Source organism: Malaya genurostris, chromosome 2 (genome assembly GCF_030247185.1).
Source record: "Malaya genurostris strain Urasoe2022 chromosome 2, Malgen_1.1, whole genome shotgun sequence".
Taxonomy (NCBI): domain Eukaryota; kingdom Metazoa; phylum Arthropoda; class Insecta; order Diptera; family Culicidae; genus Malaya; species Malaya genurostris.
Genome location: NC_080571.1, coordinates 21,712,694 through 21,728,740, shown reverse-complemented (window position 1 = coordinate 21,728,740; position 16,047 = coordinate 21,712,694). Strand labels below are relative to the sequence as shown.

Below are 16,047 nucleotides of genomic sequence, written 5' to 3'. Positions count from 1 at the left end.
TTCCCTTCGTTTTGCATTTAGAACGTTACTGTTAAGTTATTCTGCATTGGCTCTTTTAAAAATATGAAAATATCGAATGCACAGCCAATGCAACACACACTTAACTGCGTTATGTTGATATGAGAAAACTTGGCAACCTTGCGATACGAAATGAGATTGTAGCAATGCGCATTCAAGTAAATTAAGTGCAAATTTTCATCTCATACTTTTGAAAAAATCTTGCTTAGCGAGTAGTTTCAGAAGTTTTCGATCGATCGTTGATTAAACAAGTGAAAAGCCAACATTATGAAGTCCTCCAACATTGAACAGTGGTGTATTTATGTAAAATAATGATCATGTTTTGAGACGAATTAATTAGTAAAAATTAAGGTACATGGTGAACTGTAAAACTTAAAGAAAATGAATTTTGTTTATTGGGAAAATGATCGCTGAAGGATTTGAAACCATTTTCAATGGGAAAGTGTGAAAAAACTTGAATAAACATATTAAAACATTTCACAGTTTGGTTCAGGAACGTTGAAAGAAATGATATTCATATTGTTTCGAAGAAGTTCAAAACTGATTTTGGACATCCACTTCGAAATTACGACGTGGTCATGTTAAAAAATCGTAAGGTCATAAAAATCGATCGTATGTAGTGTTTTAGCCAATAAATTTATAAAAAGAGCCTATGATGCGGCCAGATATTACACATACATGACTTTATTTGAATGTACAAGTGGAAGTACTTCAAAAAGCAAAGCATGTGGCCGACGACACGACCTGCCACTCGCCTATCAAAACTGTATCGTAAATTTAAGCACCCCTCAGTAACTCGTAATCTCAAAACGAGTTCACTAATTTTTTTTTTTTCTGAAACTGGCAACTTGGACCGATAAATTGTTATTTTTCGAATAATAGTTACCATAACCTTAGTTACAGATTAGATATAATTGAAAATATCAACAAAACGAGCCGAAGTGTCAAATACACATAGGAATCAGTTCTGAAATAATACTGCATGTATAAAGTCGTAGATTCGTGAAATTCGGTAAACCAATGTCCGAAAAATCTTATTCCAGTTGCAAGATTATGTTCTGGAAAACTGGTGTGTAATTTTTAAGGACTTTTTTAATTAGAGTTTTTGAGTAGTACGATAGAAGAAAAATTATTTAACCTAAGAATGTTATGCATTTAATGTTGTAGATATTTATTTCAAGAATATGTCATACTTCCTAGTACGGTTTCTGGTGAATGTAACGTAAAAACAACAAATGACATTTCCAGTTAGAGATTACATCGGATGAAAATAAAACATATGAAATTGATGAAAACAGTTTTGTATCCTCCGCTATCTTAAGCCTTCAAGTTCATTGTGCATTCTATTGACATTCTATTGACATTCTATAGGTGCATTCTATAGGTCCCGTTGCGATCAATAACTTTGGTCAAATTATTGACGACAGTTCAATTGAAATGTTACTTACAGCGATATTTTTCCGAATTATAAATCTCTCACTTTCATTTAACTTCTTTGCACTAATCTTGTGATTTTTATTATCAAGAGTTAAGATTATCATAGAACGTCTGTCGTACATACTCGACGGAGACCTGTTTCATGAAATATGTTTAATATTGCTGTTAAGAGAATGATATAAGATGCTATCTTTTTTTTTAACTTACGGGCCAATATTACTTTCGAACAAAGAATTAGCAGAATTTGTCATGTTGGCCGTTATTAAGGCCCTTGACTTAAAGTTTATATAACATTGCGATCTTGATTTTTTTTTAAATTCACTAAGTTCTCGTTAGCATTTAAATTTTTACGCTCAATTTCTATTGTCTAGAATATTTTTGCTGTTTTCCGTATTTTTTTAATCGTTTGTTCATTTATGTTGGGGTTCCTTGGAAACGAGTTCATAGCAACTAAAACAGTGTTGCTAGAGAACATTATTTTTGTCATAAACAAGGGGTCACTAGAATTGTGGTAACTGGCGGTAAATCGTTAACGATCACTTTTATTTTCGATTTTTCTTTGGAGTGTCTGGTCGTGTCGTCGATGTGGCTTTGGACTAATATGGAAAGCTGTCACAACAGCGGAGAAGTTCTACAATGCTATAGAGCCAACAAGATGGATTCTCATTCGAAAAATATTGGGCATTCAGAACCAGAAGTTGATGAAGGCAACTCGGAATGCAACATGAGTCTTGAAGAGATGATAGAACAAAATGGTTGCTCAGGATAGCAAACAGAGAGTCCAAAATATGATATGTGGTATTCGAAGAAAATGTTCGAGATTTCTTCAAAACCAAAAACGTGAATGATTTTGACCGTTACCTCGCACCAGTCATTTCATTCAGCAGCAGTTTTGCTTCGGTCGGTTTTGGGAGGCATCGCATTCGGTACAGTATGAGCATTCGCACAAAACGGAATCTATGAATATATTCTCTGTCACATTTTTCTGCTCAGTCAACGTCCGTCTTCATGTAGAGCAAATGGGTGAAATATTCGCTCAGTCCCCCGCTCGATGACTAGCTAACTGTTCGGTTTGTGTGGTGTTCTACAAGTTTATTTTATGTGCCGTTCGCCTCGCTCGAGCGACAATGATTTTCAATGTGTTTATTCGCGTATAAGAAAATAATTAAGAATTAGTATCGATTGGACTGCTTGTGCACATCAGCAACTGGACTGACAGTGAGTTTATTTTATGTGCCGTTCGCCTCGACGATGAGCGGCAAAAAGGCTTAGGTTCACATGAAAGGTCCTGTGGTCTCATACGGAATTCCTGAATTTCATCCGGATCCGTAAATATAGTATAAATTGTGTTAAAAATTTTATACTATCACTGAAAAGGGCAAAAAAAGAACGTAAAAAATTTTCTAAATCGACTTCGAATCTTCTCCAATTGATAGTTTTTGTTAGTAGATGGTCAAACAAACCGATTTCGGTTTTATTCTTTCAAGAATTGAAGAAAATTATTTTGAAGAATACCACAGTATTATATATGATAGTATGTTTGATATGAGAAAGGCACCATTACACCACTAGGTGGATCAAAACAAGTTTTTTACCAAACTATCACTTGGTTCAATAAAGTGTTTTTTTCATGCTTCATTTCTGGAGGCAATGTTTTCTTTTCTATTTCGAGCATTTGAAAATAATCAATTTTTTTTCTTTTATATTATTTCTCGTTCTTCAACACTACAGGTTGTGGTGAGCTCAATTCATACACGTTTCTCATCGCTTATTCTCATGACGTGATTCGTTAGCGGTACTTCCATTGAATATGTTCCGCTTAGTTATTGTTTGTAGTTTTCTTTGTTTCACACGACTCTTACATAAAATTGAATAATGAATTTAGTTTTCTAATACATATTCTTAGCCGTCTAGAATAGTTTTACTATTCTAAATAAGCTGTTTTAATGCTTTGTTTAGTGTTTGTGTGACAAACTAGAAACATGTCCATGTACGATTTCCTTAGGTTATCGGTTCATACGAAATAAAACGAAAATCAAATATAAATTCAACTATCGACTTCTTCTATCATTATCATGGTACCTGGCTTTAGAACTAACTGATTAAAATTTAATTAAAATAAATCCATAATTCTCTGCCGGTAACCGGCAGCCTAGAGATTGAGAAAAAGTTCCACAAAACAACATTTCATTCGAATTTCACCAATACATTTCGACTACCAGTGTTTTTCAATGAAAAACGCCATAAGTAAAATTAGGTTACATGTTGAGCATGGTCTTCGACTCTAAAGTATCATGCATTTGGTTCAGTTTGCAATTTCAACTGGTTTCTGATCAATCACGGGAATTTCACGGGCGGTCAACTAAGCTGTAATGTCAATATTTCGTAGTTTACAATGAGATAAGTGTTGTTGAAATATAAAGGAGAAGATAGTTCTATTGATTTAAAGATAAAACCAGAAAATATGTTACAAAAACACACGTTAAAATATTAGATTTCATACTTTTAGTCATGCCACTGCCGTCGCCGAAACAGGCAGAGCTCAGAGTTCACAAGGAATATTGAATGAACTTCCTCTGGCATTTTGACAGTTGCCAAATTTTCACATGCTACAAGTAAAACTTTCTGGGAGAACGCATTCTATCACGCATGAAAACTCACAACAACAAAGTTCCCGCTGAAGTCGACGAACGACAAAGTTCAGTTTTCGCTGCTGCCGTTGAGTGAAAATTCATTAACAAAATATCTGTTCCCTAAGTAAACCCCTCCAGATAGTTAATTGATGTTCTATGAGAAAGTAAACCAAAGCTGGTCTTTTTAGAAAGTCAATATAAATATTTTCAATGATAGGTTTTCACTCCTTTTCGTCATTAACAGTAATGGCGAAATCAATAGGAAAAGCCTCTAAGTGATTTAAGTTTACCCTTCGCTAAAAGCCTCAAAGTAGGAAGTTTATTATTTTCAGATCAAACATTGGGAAATATTTCTCACTCATTCATAATTTGCATCACGGATCTTGTTTATTTGCTTAGCCAGTGCAATTATGTGCTTTTGAAGTAAAATATTCGTCGGATTGGTTGTTTATGCACGATTTGCGTCAGCTACGTACTTAGAAAGTACAGTGTAAACAGCGAAACATTGATGCTCGAACAATACATAATGTTTATAAAGAGTTTTTATGGTATCAGACCAAAATAATGCGATGGGAATCACAAAATAGATCATTGCGTAAACTTAAATTGTTATTTTTGCTGGACCACAACCAACACAGACACATTCTGTCACTATCTGAAAGGAATTTCAAATATGGTATATCTATAGACTGTAAGTTCATGGCTTACTATGTAAACTTCGTAAGCATTTCTGACGTGCTTCCATAGAAACTCGATCAATTGCAGTATTCCTTTGGATTTTCAAAATGTTCAATTATCAGTCAAAAAATTTCGAAAATTTACAGGTTATTCAATATTTTTAAACCACTTTTATTGAAAAAATATTTACTTTTCACGATCTTTTGAGGTATTTCAACTATCAATGAAAACTTCTCGAATTGGAAACGGGAATTTACCGGGACAAAATATTTTCACTATTAAATATCATTTTTTGCAGTTGGTTTCTTTATAAACGTTGTTTGGAATCAACTGGCTTATCTTTCGATGTCAAAATCGGGCATATAACTTTCTTGATAAAATTAAAAAAATGTGGGTAAAGTTGTAGGAAATTTTGTTTTGAGTAGCTTAGCTTTCTTCACCTTATATACTTCTTTATTTGATTAGGTTACATCAATTTTTCTAGGTAGAAGTAGGGCTCTTAAAAAAATTAAGACGTTTTTTATTTTCACTTTTTTGTGAGCAATTTTACGAGTAAATTGTCTTCCGAAGAGTTATCAAACTAATTACTGCATACAATTTTGATTAACTAAGTTTTTTTTTTCAATATAAGCTACCATCAAAACGTCAATCTTGTAATATCCATAATCATCAGATGTCAGATCGATATAAATGAATCTTATACGTTTTCTGAAAGGTAATAAAATAAGGGAGGTTTGAAGAGAAAATTAGTGTTTAAATTGCCTTACAACATTTTTTGATAATAATAATAAGATAATTTAGACCTTCTATATTTAAAACTGTCATCCACTGTTATCTCATATTCCATTTTGATTATTAATGTTGCGAAAATTGTAATAATGGGTTCAAAATCAATCGAAACAATCTTTTTGACAATAAATTAATTCAAATTGTAAAGCTAAAAATCTATTTTCGGCTATAGTTTCTTTGTTTACCATTTTTCGAAAAAATGGTGTATGAGATATTTATAGGGCTGATTTGAAACCATCATTCTGCGGAAAATGATATGTTGCCACGGTTTGGTATTTAGGGGTTATTTGTTTTTTGTAAACCAATATTTAATTTGATTTAAATGATTTAAAATAAAAACATCCTCTCAGATCAGTCTTCTTAAAACTTTCCTTATCTTACGATGGTCACTACTTATATTTCGGGAATAGCGAATAAGAACAAACATTTTTTAGGGAAAATGGCTTTATAGTTTTTAAAGGATTCTCCATGATGATCGATACACTTTTACAAGCGTTCGAGCCAATCAGAAAAACATGTTTGCCACTGTGAAGATGGTACCTTAAAAACATGGTTTCTGAATGCTTCAACAGCATCTTCTGGCGTCGAAAATCGTTGACCACGCAATTTTTCTCGATATGCGGGAATAAAATGAAATTATTGGGTGCCAAGTCAGGGTTGTATGGTGGATGACCAATCAAATCGACGTTTTGGCCGGTCAAAAACGCGCTGGTTTGAGCTGATGTGTCAGTGTTCGCATTGTCATGATGGAGGATGATTCGTCTTCCGCTGTTCGATTGGGGAATTTCTACAAAGACTTCAGGCAAACAAATGACTGTGTATCATTCAGAATTGACCGTTTTACGTTGCTCTAGCGGCACAGTTGCCACATGAACCGTTCTTCCGAAAAAAACAGGCGACCATTTGATTAGAAGTGTTTCGTGCGCAAACAACTTTTTTTTGGATTTGATTCGTTTTGGAACATCCACACAGTCGATTGCTGTTTTGCTTCCGGCTCATACGTATATATCCATGATTCGTCACTTGTTACGATCTTATATACGTCGGGTGATGCACCGCGATTTTTTGACATTTCCTTGCACCAATCGACAGGAGTCTATTTTTGAGTGATTGTCAAATTGCGCGGGATCCAACGAGAACAAACCTTTTTTTCTTTTTTACGGCCAGGTGTTCATGCAATATAAATTGCACGCGTGTGGAACTAATGCCCAAGGATGCCTCTATCTCACGGTATGTCACATGACGATCTTGCATTATCAGTTCAAGCAGCGCATCGAAGGTTTCTGGCAAAATAACTGATTTTGGACGACCTACGCCCACGATTAAATTCACTATACCAGCGATATACAGTGGTCTTTGGTGGTGCTTAATCGCCATACAAAGAACTAAGTTCATCGACACACTCTTGTTGCGATAATCCACGTCGAAAGTTGTGAAAAATAATCCAACGAAATCCTTCTCTTGAAATTTCTATTTTTCAGCCAAACTGATTTTTTTTAAGTCACTGTAAACAACACAAATAGCGCTTGTACCTCAAAACGTTCTGAGTACGTTTATGTTAAAAAATGTCCAGCTTTATTTTGGTGTAGCCAGATTTTAGCAATTAACATTAGTGTGGCCAGTTCCCGAAATATAAGTAGCGGCCTACGTATGACCTTTCGGAACCCGTGTAAGATTCATTTATATCTCTTCATTGTAATAATATACAGTACAAAAAAATAGATGTTTCATTACTCCAAAGTAATCAGAAGTGATAAGCAAAAGTTGGAAAAAATAAAAAAAAGATGGGTGGGTAATGTCAGAGACATAACAGTATGACGTTAATACAAATAAAACTGACATGCTTTTTAAAACTTTGGAAAATTTGACCGTAGAGACACCGATGATGCAGAACGCAGTGGACGTCCAAATGAGGCGGTAAACCCAAAAAACATGAAAAATCCTCAACATCGTTTTAAATTATCGAAAAGTGAAGTTGTGTGAGTAAGCTAGCACCGTAAAGATATCAAAAGAACGTGTTGACTTCATATTGCTCTGTCCAAAGAGGGTGCCGCGTTTGCTCACTGTTGACGAGAACGTGTTGATGATTGAGGATTGAACAAAACAACATGAATTGAACTTTCACATTCACATTCCACATCCACCGTATTCGCCAGATGTGGCTCCCTGCGACTACTGGTTGTTCGCAGATCTAAAAAAAAAGATCGCTGGTTAGAAATTTCGCACGAATGAAGAGGTTATTGCTGAAACTGAGGCCAATTTTGAGGCAAAAGATAATTCGTGCTTCAAAAGTGGTAATGAAATGTTGGAGCGACGCTGAAATGATTGCGTTTCTCTTGATGGAGAATACGTTGATAAATAAACTTAATTTTGAACCAAAAAAATCGTGTCCTCTTTGTTAGGCCCGGGACTTTTCAGCCCATGTGTTATAACATGTTATAACATGTAAAAAATCAAGTGAAACGCAAATTTTTATCGCAAAATATTCGTATTTTCGTATCTTTAGGAGTAAATTGTTGCAACTGAAACATATATCTGCTCGGTTTCGGCTGTTTGAATTTGTAAGGGTTTTCAAGGAATATCAATAAACCGGAAGCCGCCATCTTGAAATTCAGAACCACCTCAAACAACGTTTCCCGACATCTACTCATCCAACCCGTTCCGAAAATAGGGGAAGATGGGATAAAACGCACGCCCGAGACATAATGCACCTTTTGCTTTTCCAATTTTTCACATTGAAATTTTAATGAAACTGAAAGTCCGCCATAACAACAGATTACTATAAAATTTTGGGAGTGATGGTTCAATCACATTTGGAAAAATTAAAAAAAAAACAACTATGTCTCTGTTATAAGTAATTTTTTATAGTCGTTCCATAGTTGTCGAAGCTGTCGGACGCAAACAGAAAGGCGCACAAACCGTTTTGATAGCTGTTTATTTAACGCCGCAACTAAAACAGATTTACAATTAGCTAATTCACTTTTCCATTACATCATGCAAACTTACAATTTCGGTTTTCTAGTCGCGACAATACTTCTTCTGCGCGTCCTATCGAAACTGCTTTCTGCAAACTATATACAAATTTTCAATAATTCAAATAATTTTTTTTCAGGTAATCTTACAGGTAAGTAAACGGGTGAGTATAAACACAGATAAAAATATTTTGTGAATTTACATTTATTTTCATGCACATATTTGGAGCAGGTAATTGAATGGAAAGTTACATTACAAAACTAAGCGATTTGTAAATATACAGCCTTGTTCAATGAAAAAGTAAATGCATTTCAATGTAATTTTACATCAATCAAGGTTTTAAATCAGATTTTCGTTTCAACTGACGTCTATTTAATAGTACTATTGGTTTACATGTCGTGTAAGTTTCATCTTTTCTTTCTGTGAAGTTAAATATATCGGTAAGTATTTCACTCTATAATCAGCAACTCTAACTACTTCTATTTTCAGTAACTTTTAAACACGACTGATCACTTCAACGTTCGATTGGAAAAGAAATTATCTTCGCAAAAACGTGGTTTTGTCAGTGACGTTTTCCCATCTGTTGTCGATTGACATTTGTCATGTGATGACAGATCGGTGCGTTGCTAAATGCCGCTTTGTGTCACCTTCACTTGAGCAGTGTGTCCATCTCGACTGTTTTCTGAGTTGACAATAGTAATTTTCTAGGGTGAGGAAGACACGATTTTAATTATGTAACCAGTGAACTTCTTTGCCAATTATTCGGGTTTCTGAAATTAGTTCTTCTACAGACGATGAATTTGCAATTTTATAGAAAAATCGTCAAATATATCGTCTCATATTTTTGGGGCAAAACGACCCGAATTGTATGAGGCAAAATGCTCAAGAATTCGCTTACAAATATTATCCATAAGTTATCAATTTAATGAATAATAGTGAACAATCTTCCACCTGGCAAATATTTTGTTAACGAAAAGTCTAAAGCTTTCTTTAAATAAGAAGAAGAAGCTTTATGAGGGTGCATATTGCCCCGTGGTTGTCATGAGTTATTCCGTTATCCGTTGGTTAATCCGTTGTTTTGATGGATGTTTACCCGTTGTTTAAAATCATGCTGCCTCTATGTTCAGATAATCGTCACTTCGCGTAATTTAGAATGTATATTTTTCATGTTTTCCACGATCGGGCGTCATGCCTCGCATATATTTCAATAGACAATTTTTAAGGGTTTTAGAAAATAAGATATTTCATGTATTTTTCGATGTATTCAGCGAGTATTTGCACGTAATTTTGAGAAATAATGATTACGGAAGATAGTCATGCATGATACTCTTCTGTGTTATTTTCTATAGATAAGATATAGCTACATTTCCTTAGGGGGTGCATTTTACCCCATCTACCCCTACCCATATTGTAGTAATTTCCATGGAATATATAAATGAGCCGGAAACGATGTTCATTGCATGCAAAAACCTCTTTTTACGAAGTAGGTTCATAAGAAAAGTTTATGTTATTTGAGATTTTGTTCGTAAAAAGAGTGACGTAAAAAGAGGTAACGTAAAAAAAGTTTACGTAAACGGAGGTTTGAGTGTACCCTGTAACTCCGGAACCGGAAATCGGATCCAAATGAAATTCAATAGCAGGTTATGGAATTGTAAAATCTTTCATTTGAATCTAAGTTTGTGCAAATGGGTTCAGTCAGCTCTGGAAAAAGTGAATGCACATTTTTGCGCTTTCCGGGCTTTGGTTAAAAAGTCGGTTTGCATAGCCTTTCTTTATGAGAAAGGCTAAACAGAAAAATGAAAATAGTTTTTTGAAATGAGCAAAGTCTTGGCATTACATTCCTATTGTGGAGCTTGGCCTTTCTGTTTCAACAGACTTCGCAGCCGATTCATAGCGTACAGGATCATTGCAAGGCTAGTACTACGATCCTACGATTTTTTTAAATGAGCTGCTAGTCAAATAAATAGCTGTAATCACCAGAGTGCGTGTCAGTAAGGCTCAGTCGAATGTTGAAGGATTTTCCTTATGCTATTGTGTGCTTTAAAAACCAATCAATTTTTGGTACTGCCCGAAAAAAGACACGATTGGCGGCCGAAAACGTGTTCTGAAGGTTATTTATCACGGTAATTATAGGTGCACGATGTTAATAATCACCTCATAAAAATGCAATCAGTGTGTTGACGACTAAACAATAATAATAAAATAGAAAAGATTACAGATTTACAGTAACCTTCAGGGCACATGCATGAAGTTCACGTTTCATAAGATCAATAGTGTACGCTAAATGAATCCTCTTCGAATGCATTGTCCCTTGTTAACGATCCGTTGCGGGAAATGCAAAATCCGTTCAATGTCAAGTTCTTCATTAAAAACGGATAACTCACATGGAATCGCTGACATTGAAAACACCGAACAGATGGAGAGATGGGTCACAAACGATTCGCTTTTTTCCCTCTGCCATCATCAGTGCATATAAACAGCAGCAGGCCATGTGCGCTGATTGAATTGAAACATGACAAAACACAGTGAGTGTGTCGTGGCACGGCTGATCAGCTATATGCGAATCTCGGCTAGAAGAATGCCGCAACAGGATTACGCCTGTTAGCTGACAAACGGCTCCACACATAACACCCGTTAATAACGCTCGAGGTCCGCGTCATTTCCACGAGGAAAGTAAAGAGCACATCATCGCCTAGAAAACGTTAAACGAAGGAAGCAAAAAAATATCAAACAACGATCGGCCAGATGGACATTTTTATCCGCCTACTGTCCGGTTGTAATCCGGTTTTGGATTTTGTCATAACGCCGGCTTCTGTTGTCAATCGCGAGCATGGTGTTAGCACTGTCACAGTTAACAGTTAATTACCGCCGTCATTACGCTGGGATTTTGGTCCGGTAGGCCTTTTATCGGACATGTGCCGAATGTTTTCACTTTGATTGTATCGATTCATTACTACCATTATTGAAATTAATGCATTCGGTGATTAAATTTAATGCATAAGAACCGCTGTATCGAATGCAACGCCGGCATGATACTCATCCTCCTCCTCCTCCTCCTCCTTCTCATCTATGATGAAATCGAAATTAACACCACCTACCTCGGTATCAGTCCTTTGGCCAACTCCCAGAAGGGTATTTTGTGCGATTTGGTGCCTCCCATCGTAATCATCAGGATGTCCGCCGCCGAACATAGCGACGACAGTGTCACCAGTGCCCAAACCGACGGAACCCGCATCACGTACGGGTTTTATCTGCAAAACAAAACCAGAAGGACATTGTGTTAGAAAGTGGCGTTCGGTGAAGCATCCTTAAAAATCTCATGTATCTTGACAGGAGTTTTTCGACAGCGAAAATGGAAATAGGATCCACAAACCAATTCATATTTATATTCATTTTGTGCCTGGATGTAGTAAGGGGGGGGGGGGGGGGGGTTGAGTTGAATTGCTGTTTACTTTCTTTGATCTCCATCGCTCTAAGGAAGGTGACAATAAAGCTAATGAGTTTGGTTTTGCACACTTATGACAGTATTACTGAAAATGAAGCAGCTAGCAGAAACGGAACAAATTTGGCTTTGTAGTGAATTCAGATGCGTTACTATACGCAGCCGATTCTTAGAAATAAGTTCGGCACGGATATGGCAAATATACCACTGTAGTGCTGGTAAAATTAATGTAGCTTTTTTAGCATGCCAAGTAACGTCAGAAATTTGCCCTCATTTTGGGTCACACAACTCGATCTAGTATGCTTTGAATTGACGGTGTGTCGCCATACTTACCGAAGCACTTCTGAAGTACCAGTAAGCTATCCCGATCAGAAGAGAATGTCAAACGAATACCATATTAACACATGGATCAATAAGTCCCGAGACTAACAATGGAAACAACATTTTTTTTGCAAAATTTTTTTTTATTCAACAACATAATCACTTTTTAGGGTGATACAATGGTTCCAACGTTTTTCCAATTTTTCAATACCATGTTTATAAAAAAATTTATCTTTCGCTTCAAAATAAGCTTCAGTTTCAGCGATGACCTCCTCATTTAAGATCAGCAAAGAGCCATTAATCACTGGGGGCTAAATCTGGCGAGTATGGGGGGTGGGGAAGCAGATCAAAGCCCAATTCGTTCAATTTCGCCATTGTTTTCATCGACTTGTGGCAGGGTGCATTGTCATTGTCGAAAGCAATCGCGGCACCCACTTGGAAAAAACTTTTTTCATGCTCAATTTTTCATGAAGGATAGTAAATACACTTCCATATGATATCTGTATCATCGTCAGCAATCTCACGGAGCTTCACTTTACGATCTTTCATTATAATTTTTGTCACTTCACTCACATTTTCCGGTGTAACGGCTTCCACAGGTCTACCCGAGCGTTCCGCGTCATTTGTGTCGGTACGACCACGTTTAAACTCGGCGAACCACCGACAAATCGTTGCTTTTGATGGCCAAGAGTCCGGATAACATTTTTCAATCCATTGTTTCGCTTGCACGGTGGTTTTACCCATTAAAAAACAATGTTTTATCAAAACACGAAACTCGTTTTTTTCCGTTTTTTAAACAAACTACAAAACGACTCTACTCCAACCTCGATAACTTAGCTGTTTCTGGTTGGATCGACTTAAAATTTTGACCCGTTTCAAGCAAAGGTTAGTACTCTAGAAAGACGTGGTTACTGGTTTACTACGAGCGCCATCTCTGCTTCAGTCTCGGGACTTATTAATCCATGTGTTATGTCATTCTTTTCAGAATAGCTAAATAATTTTACTTGGTATTGGTTAGGTTGAATTAAGAGCTGAAATATTAAAATTGAATATCAAAAACTTACACCATCCATACCAGATTCATAACAAGTTGAGCTATTTAAGATACTAAAACAATACCACAAGAATATTAGTTTATACCCAATTTCTTTCTCGATGTCTATTTGTACCCAATTTGGATTACTACGATTTATTTGTGCTGATCTAAAAATTGAATCACAAACATAATGTATTTCAAACCAACATTTAGGCGACGACACGACCAGCCACTCCGAAGAAAAATCAGCATAAAAAGTGTTTGAGAGTGATTCACCTCCAGTTACCACAAATCGGATATCCCTTTGTAAATGAATAAAAATATTTTCTCAGGCAACACTGTTTTGGTGGCAAACAAGTTAGTTACCTTGGCGCCCTAGCAATATAATAAACAAACAAATTGAAAAAGTTATTCTGATTTCGAGTATCGCTCGATTACTTCTGGGTAAGTTTAAAAATTACATTTCATTATTTTCGTTAAAGTCATGCATCTAGTAGCGTATATCTTCATGAGTAAACCCGAAACCTGATGGTAACAATATTTGGAAGCACCAACAATCTTTCTAATTTTGTAGGATACAAAACCGGTTCATAATACACGCTTCTGCTTCCAGGATATGTAGATTTGTATTCTGCTCTTTGAATTGAAGTTTTAGATCGAGTAGGTATCATCTCAGATTTTTGAAATCTGAATACCCAAGGTTTTGCACGAAGTACTATGTTTTCGTGCAACTGTAGCTTATACCAGGATTCACATGAGAAGCTAAAATTTAAATAAAGAAATTACAACTGTGACCTTTACTACTAGTTGGGCATCCAATTGTTTCCTGGAAAATATGGATAAACTCCGTTTTATGTTGACAATATACATATTCTTAAGTATGGATATTATAGTCCTAGAATACGGTCAATTACTAGATTTGAACGTGGTCATTCCATAAGGTAAATAATGATCTTACCATGGCACGAAATGCCGCATTGAAATGTTTATTTTATCCATTTCTACTGCTTTTAGAAAATCATAAACTGATCATATTGGATATATGCAGCAACTACCTTCGGTTGGGTGCTCCGCTATACGTCTTGTTCCCGGATAATTAAAGAGACCCTGCGAATAATTAATATTGGAAGTACGTTTGGACAATAAAATCAGGTTATGAAGATGATCTAATGAACCAACCAGTAAAAATCCAAGAAATCTGCAACATTACTGAATATAGGGCTTATTATAACAATGGATGGCCAAAGAAAAACAGCATTATATCAAAAAATACTTTTTGTTTTACAGAAAATCTACTTCATTAATCTATCTTAGTGAAATTAGATAGTTTTTGGTTTGTACAAAAATTTTCCTTATTTTATCTAACCCATTTTCAATTGAAACCGAATTCGTCTTATTTTTCTCCTAGGAGTTTCTATTTTTTTGAACCACATTTTGATTTACTCATAGAATAGAAATCTGCCAGTGGTTCAAACTTAGAAGCTCTTATTGTAGAACCGTGATGAAATAGATCCCATCTTGGATTTATATTTTTCAATAGACCATAATTAGGTTAAAACCGGGTCTAAATAAAACTTATAAAACTTAACTTATATTTTTCAATTGAACCAAACAAGTAGCCATGGTTCTGGTAACTGTTATTCTAAAACCAACAGTTTATCAACCTGGGTTGCCAGCTTCAAATATATTTTTAAAGCTTTCATTATGACGTTTCGAGTTACTGAGGGGTAAATAAATTTACAATACAGTTTTGAACAGCGAGTGGCAGGTCGTGTCGTCGATTTAGGCGTATGAAATTTGCCATAAAAAGGCTTCGTGGAAATTGAACCTGGATAGTTCTGGTTTTTCTATGGAAATTCCACGTTTGGTTACCCGCACGGAGAACCCGCAGATCACAAAATTACAATATTGCAATTGTTGTTTCACGCCCTGCTGGTTTCAACTAAAATGTTGTTGATTTAACTAACATATCTGTTGATTTAGTCATAACCATTCAGGTAACCGAAACTGCTGTATTCAAATGCTGTCACTTGGCGGAAAACGAAGACAGCAAAACGCAGAAAAAAACAACTCTTCATTTCACCAGAAGCGTTTCATATTGAAAATTTTCAATGGTAAATGAACGTCATTTATGTTAGTTACGTATTGGTCGTTTTATGTAAGTGAAAGTATGCAGAAGAATATAACAGTTAATTGTAAAACAAGTTTTCCATGTGTTAAATAGATATTCCTACAGTACAAATTTTTTAATTTCATCTGAGAGTAATGTATCCTAAGACAGTTCATGTCACACGGAAAAGCCAGCGATGCAAAACAACTAAAATATTTTAAAGTTTTTGTAATGAAACGTTTCAGTTGAGCAATGCCAAACATCCTGAGCGAACAATAAAACGTTTCAATGAGATGTCACTCGTGCAATTGAGCAAAGACACAATCCCAGCAAAGTTACTTGTATGCATGAAAACAAAAAAATATGTCAGTTGTTTGAACCAATTATTCAGTTATTTGAACTTAAGACGCCAATTGCAATAAATATATTTTACTGTTAGCCTCTTCGGGGGGCAGCTAATCGTTCACTGCTTGAAATTTTACCTAATTTACTGCTTATATCTTTATCACTAAACTCACAAAGGATGTAGAAATGAACCAAAAGATTACAATTCTCAAAAGGGAACTGACCAGAAAAATGGTCACATGGAATTAGGAAATTTTTCCTTCAC

General features: G+C 35.5%; 1 protein-coding gene across 4 annotated transcripts in view; it reads right to left on the bottom strand.

The window, feature by feature from the left end:
- LOC131427148 (UDP-glucosyltransferase 2) overlaps positions 1-16,047 on the bottom strand; it is a 161,479-nt gene that overhangs the window by 31,423 nt on the left and 114,009 nt on the right. For all 4 annotated transcript variants that reach the window (XM_058590085.1, XM_058590084.1, XM_058590087.1 and 1 more), the window contains one exon: positions 11,627-11,779. In XM_058590085.1, the coding sequence (XP_058446068.1) occupies positions 11,627-11,763 (137 nt within the window). In that variant the 5' untranslated portion in view covers positions 11,764-11,779. The remainder of the gene's footprint in view (positions 1-11,626; positions 11,780-16,047) is intronic.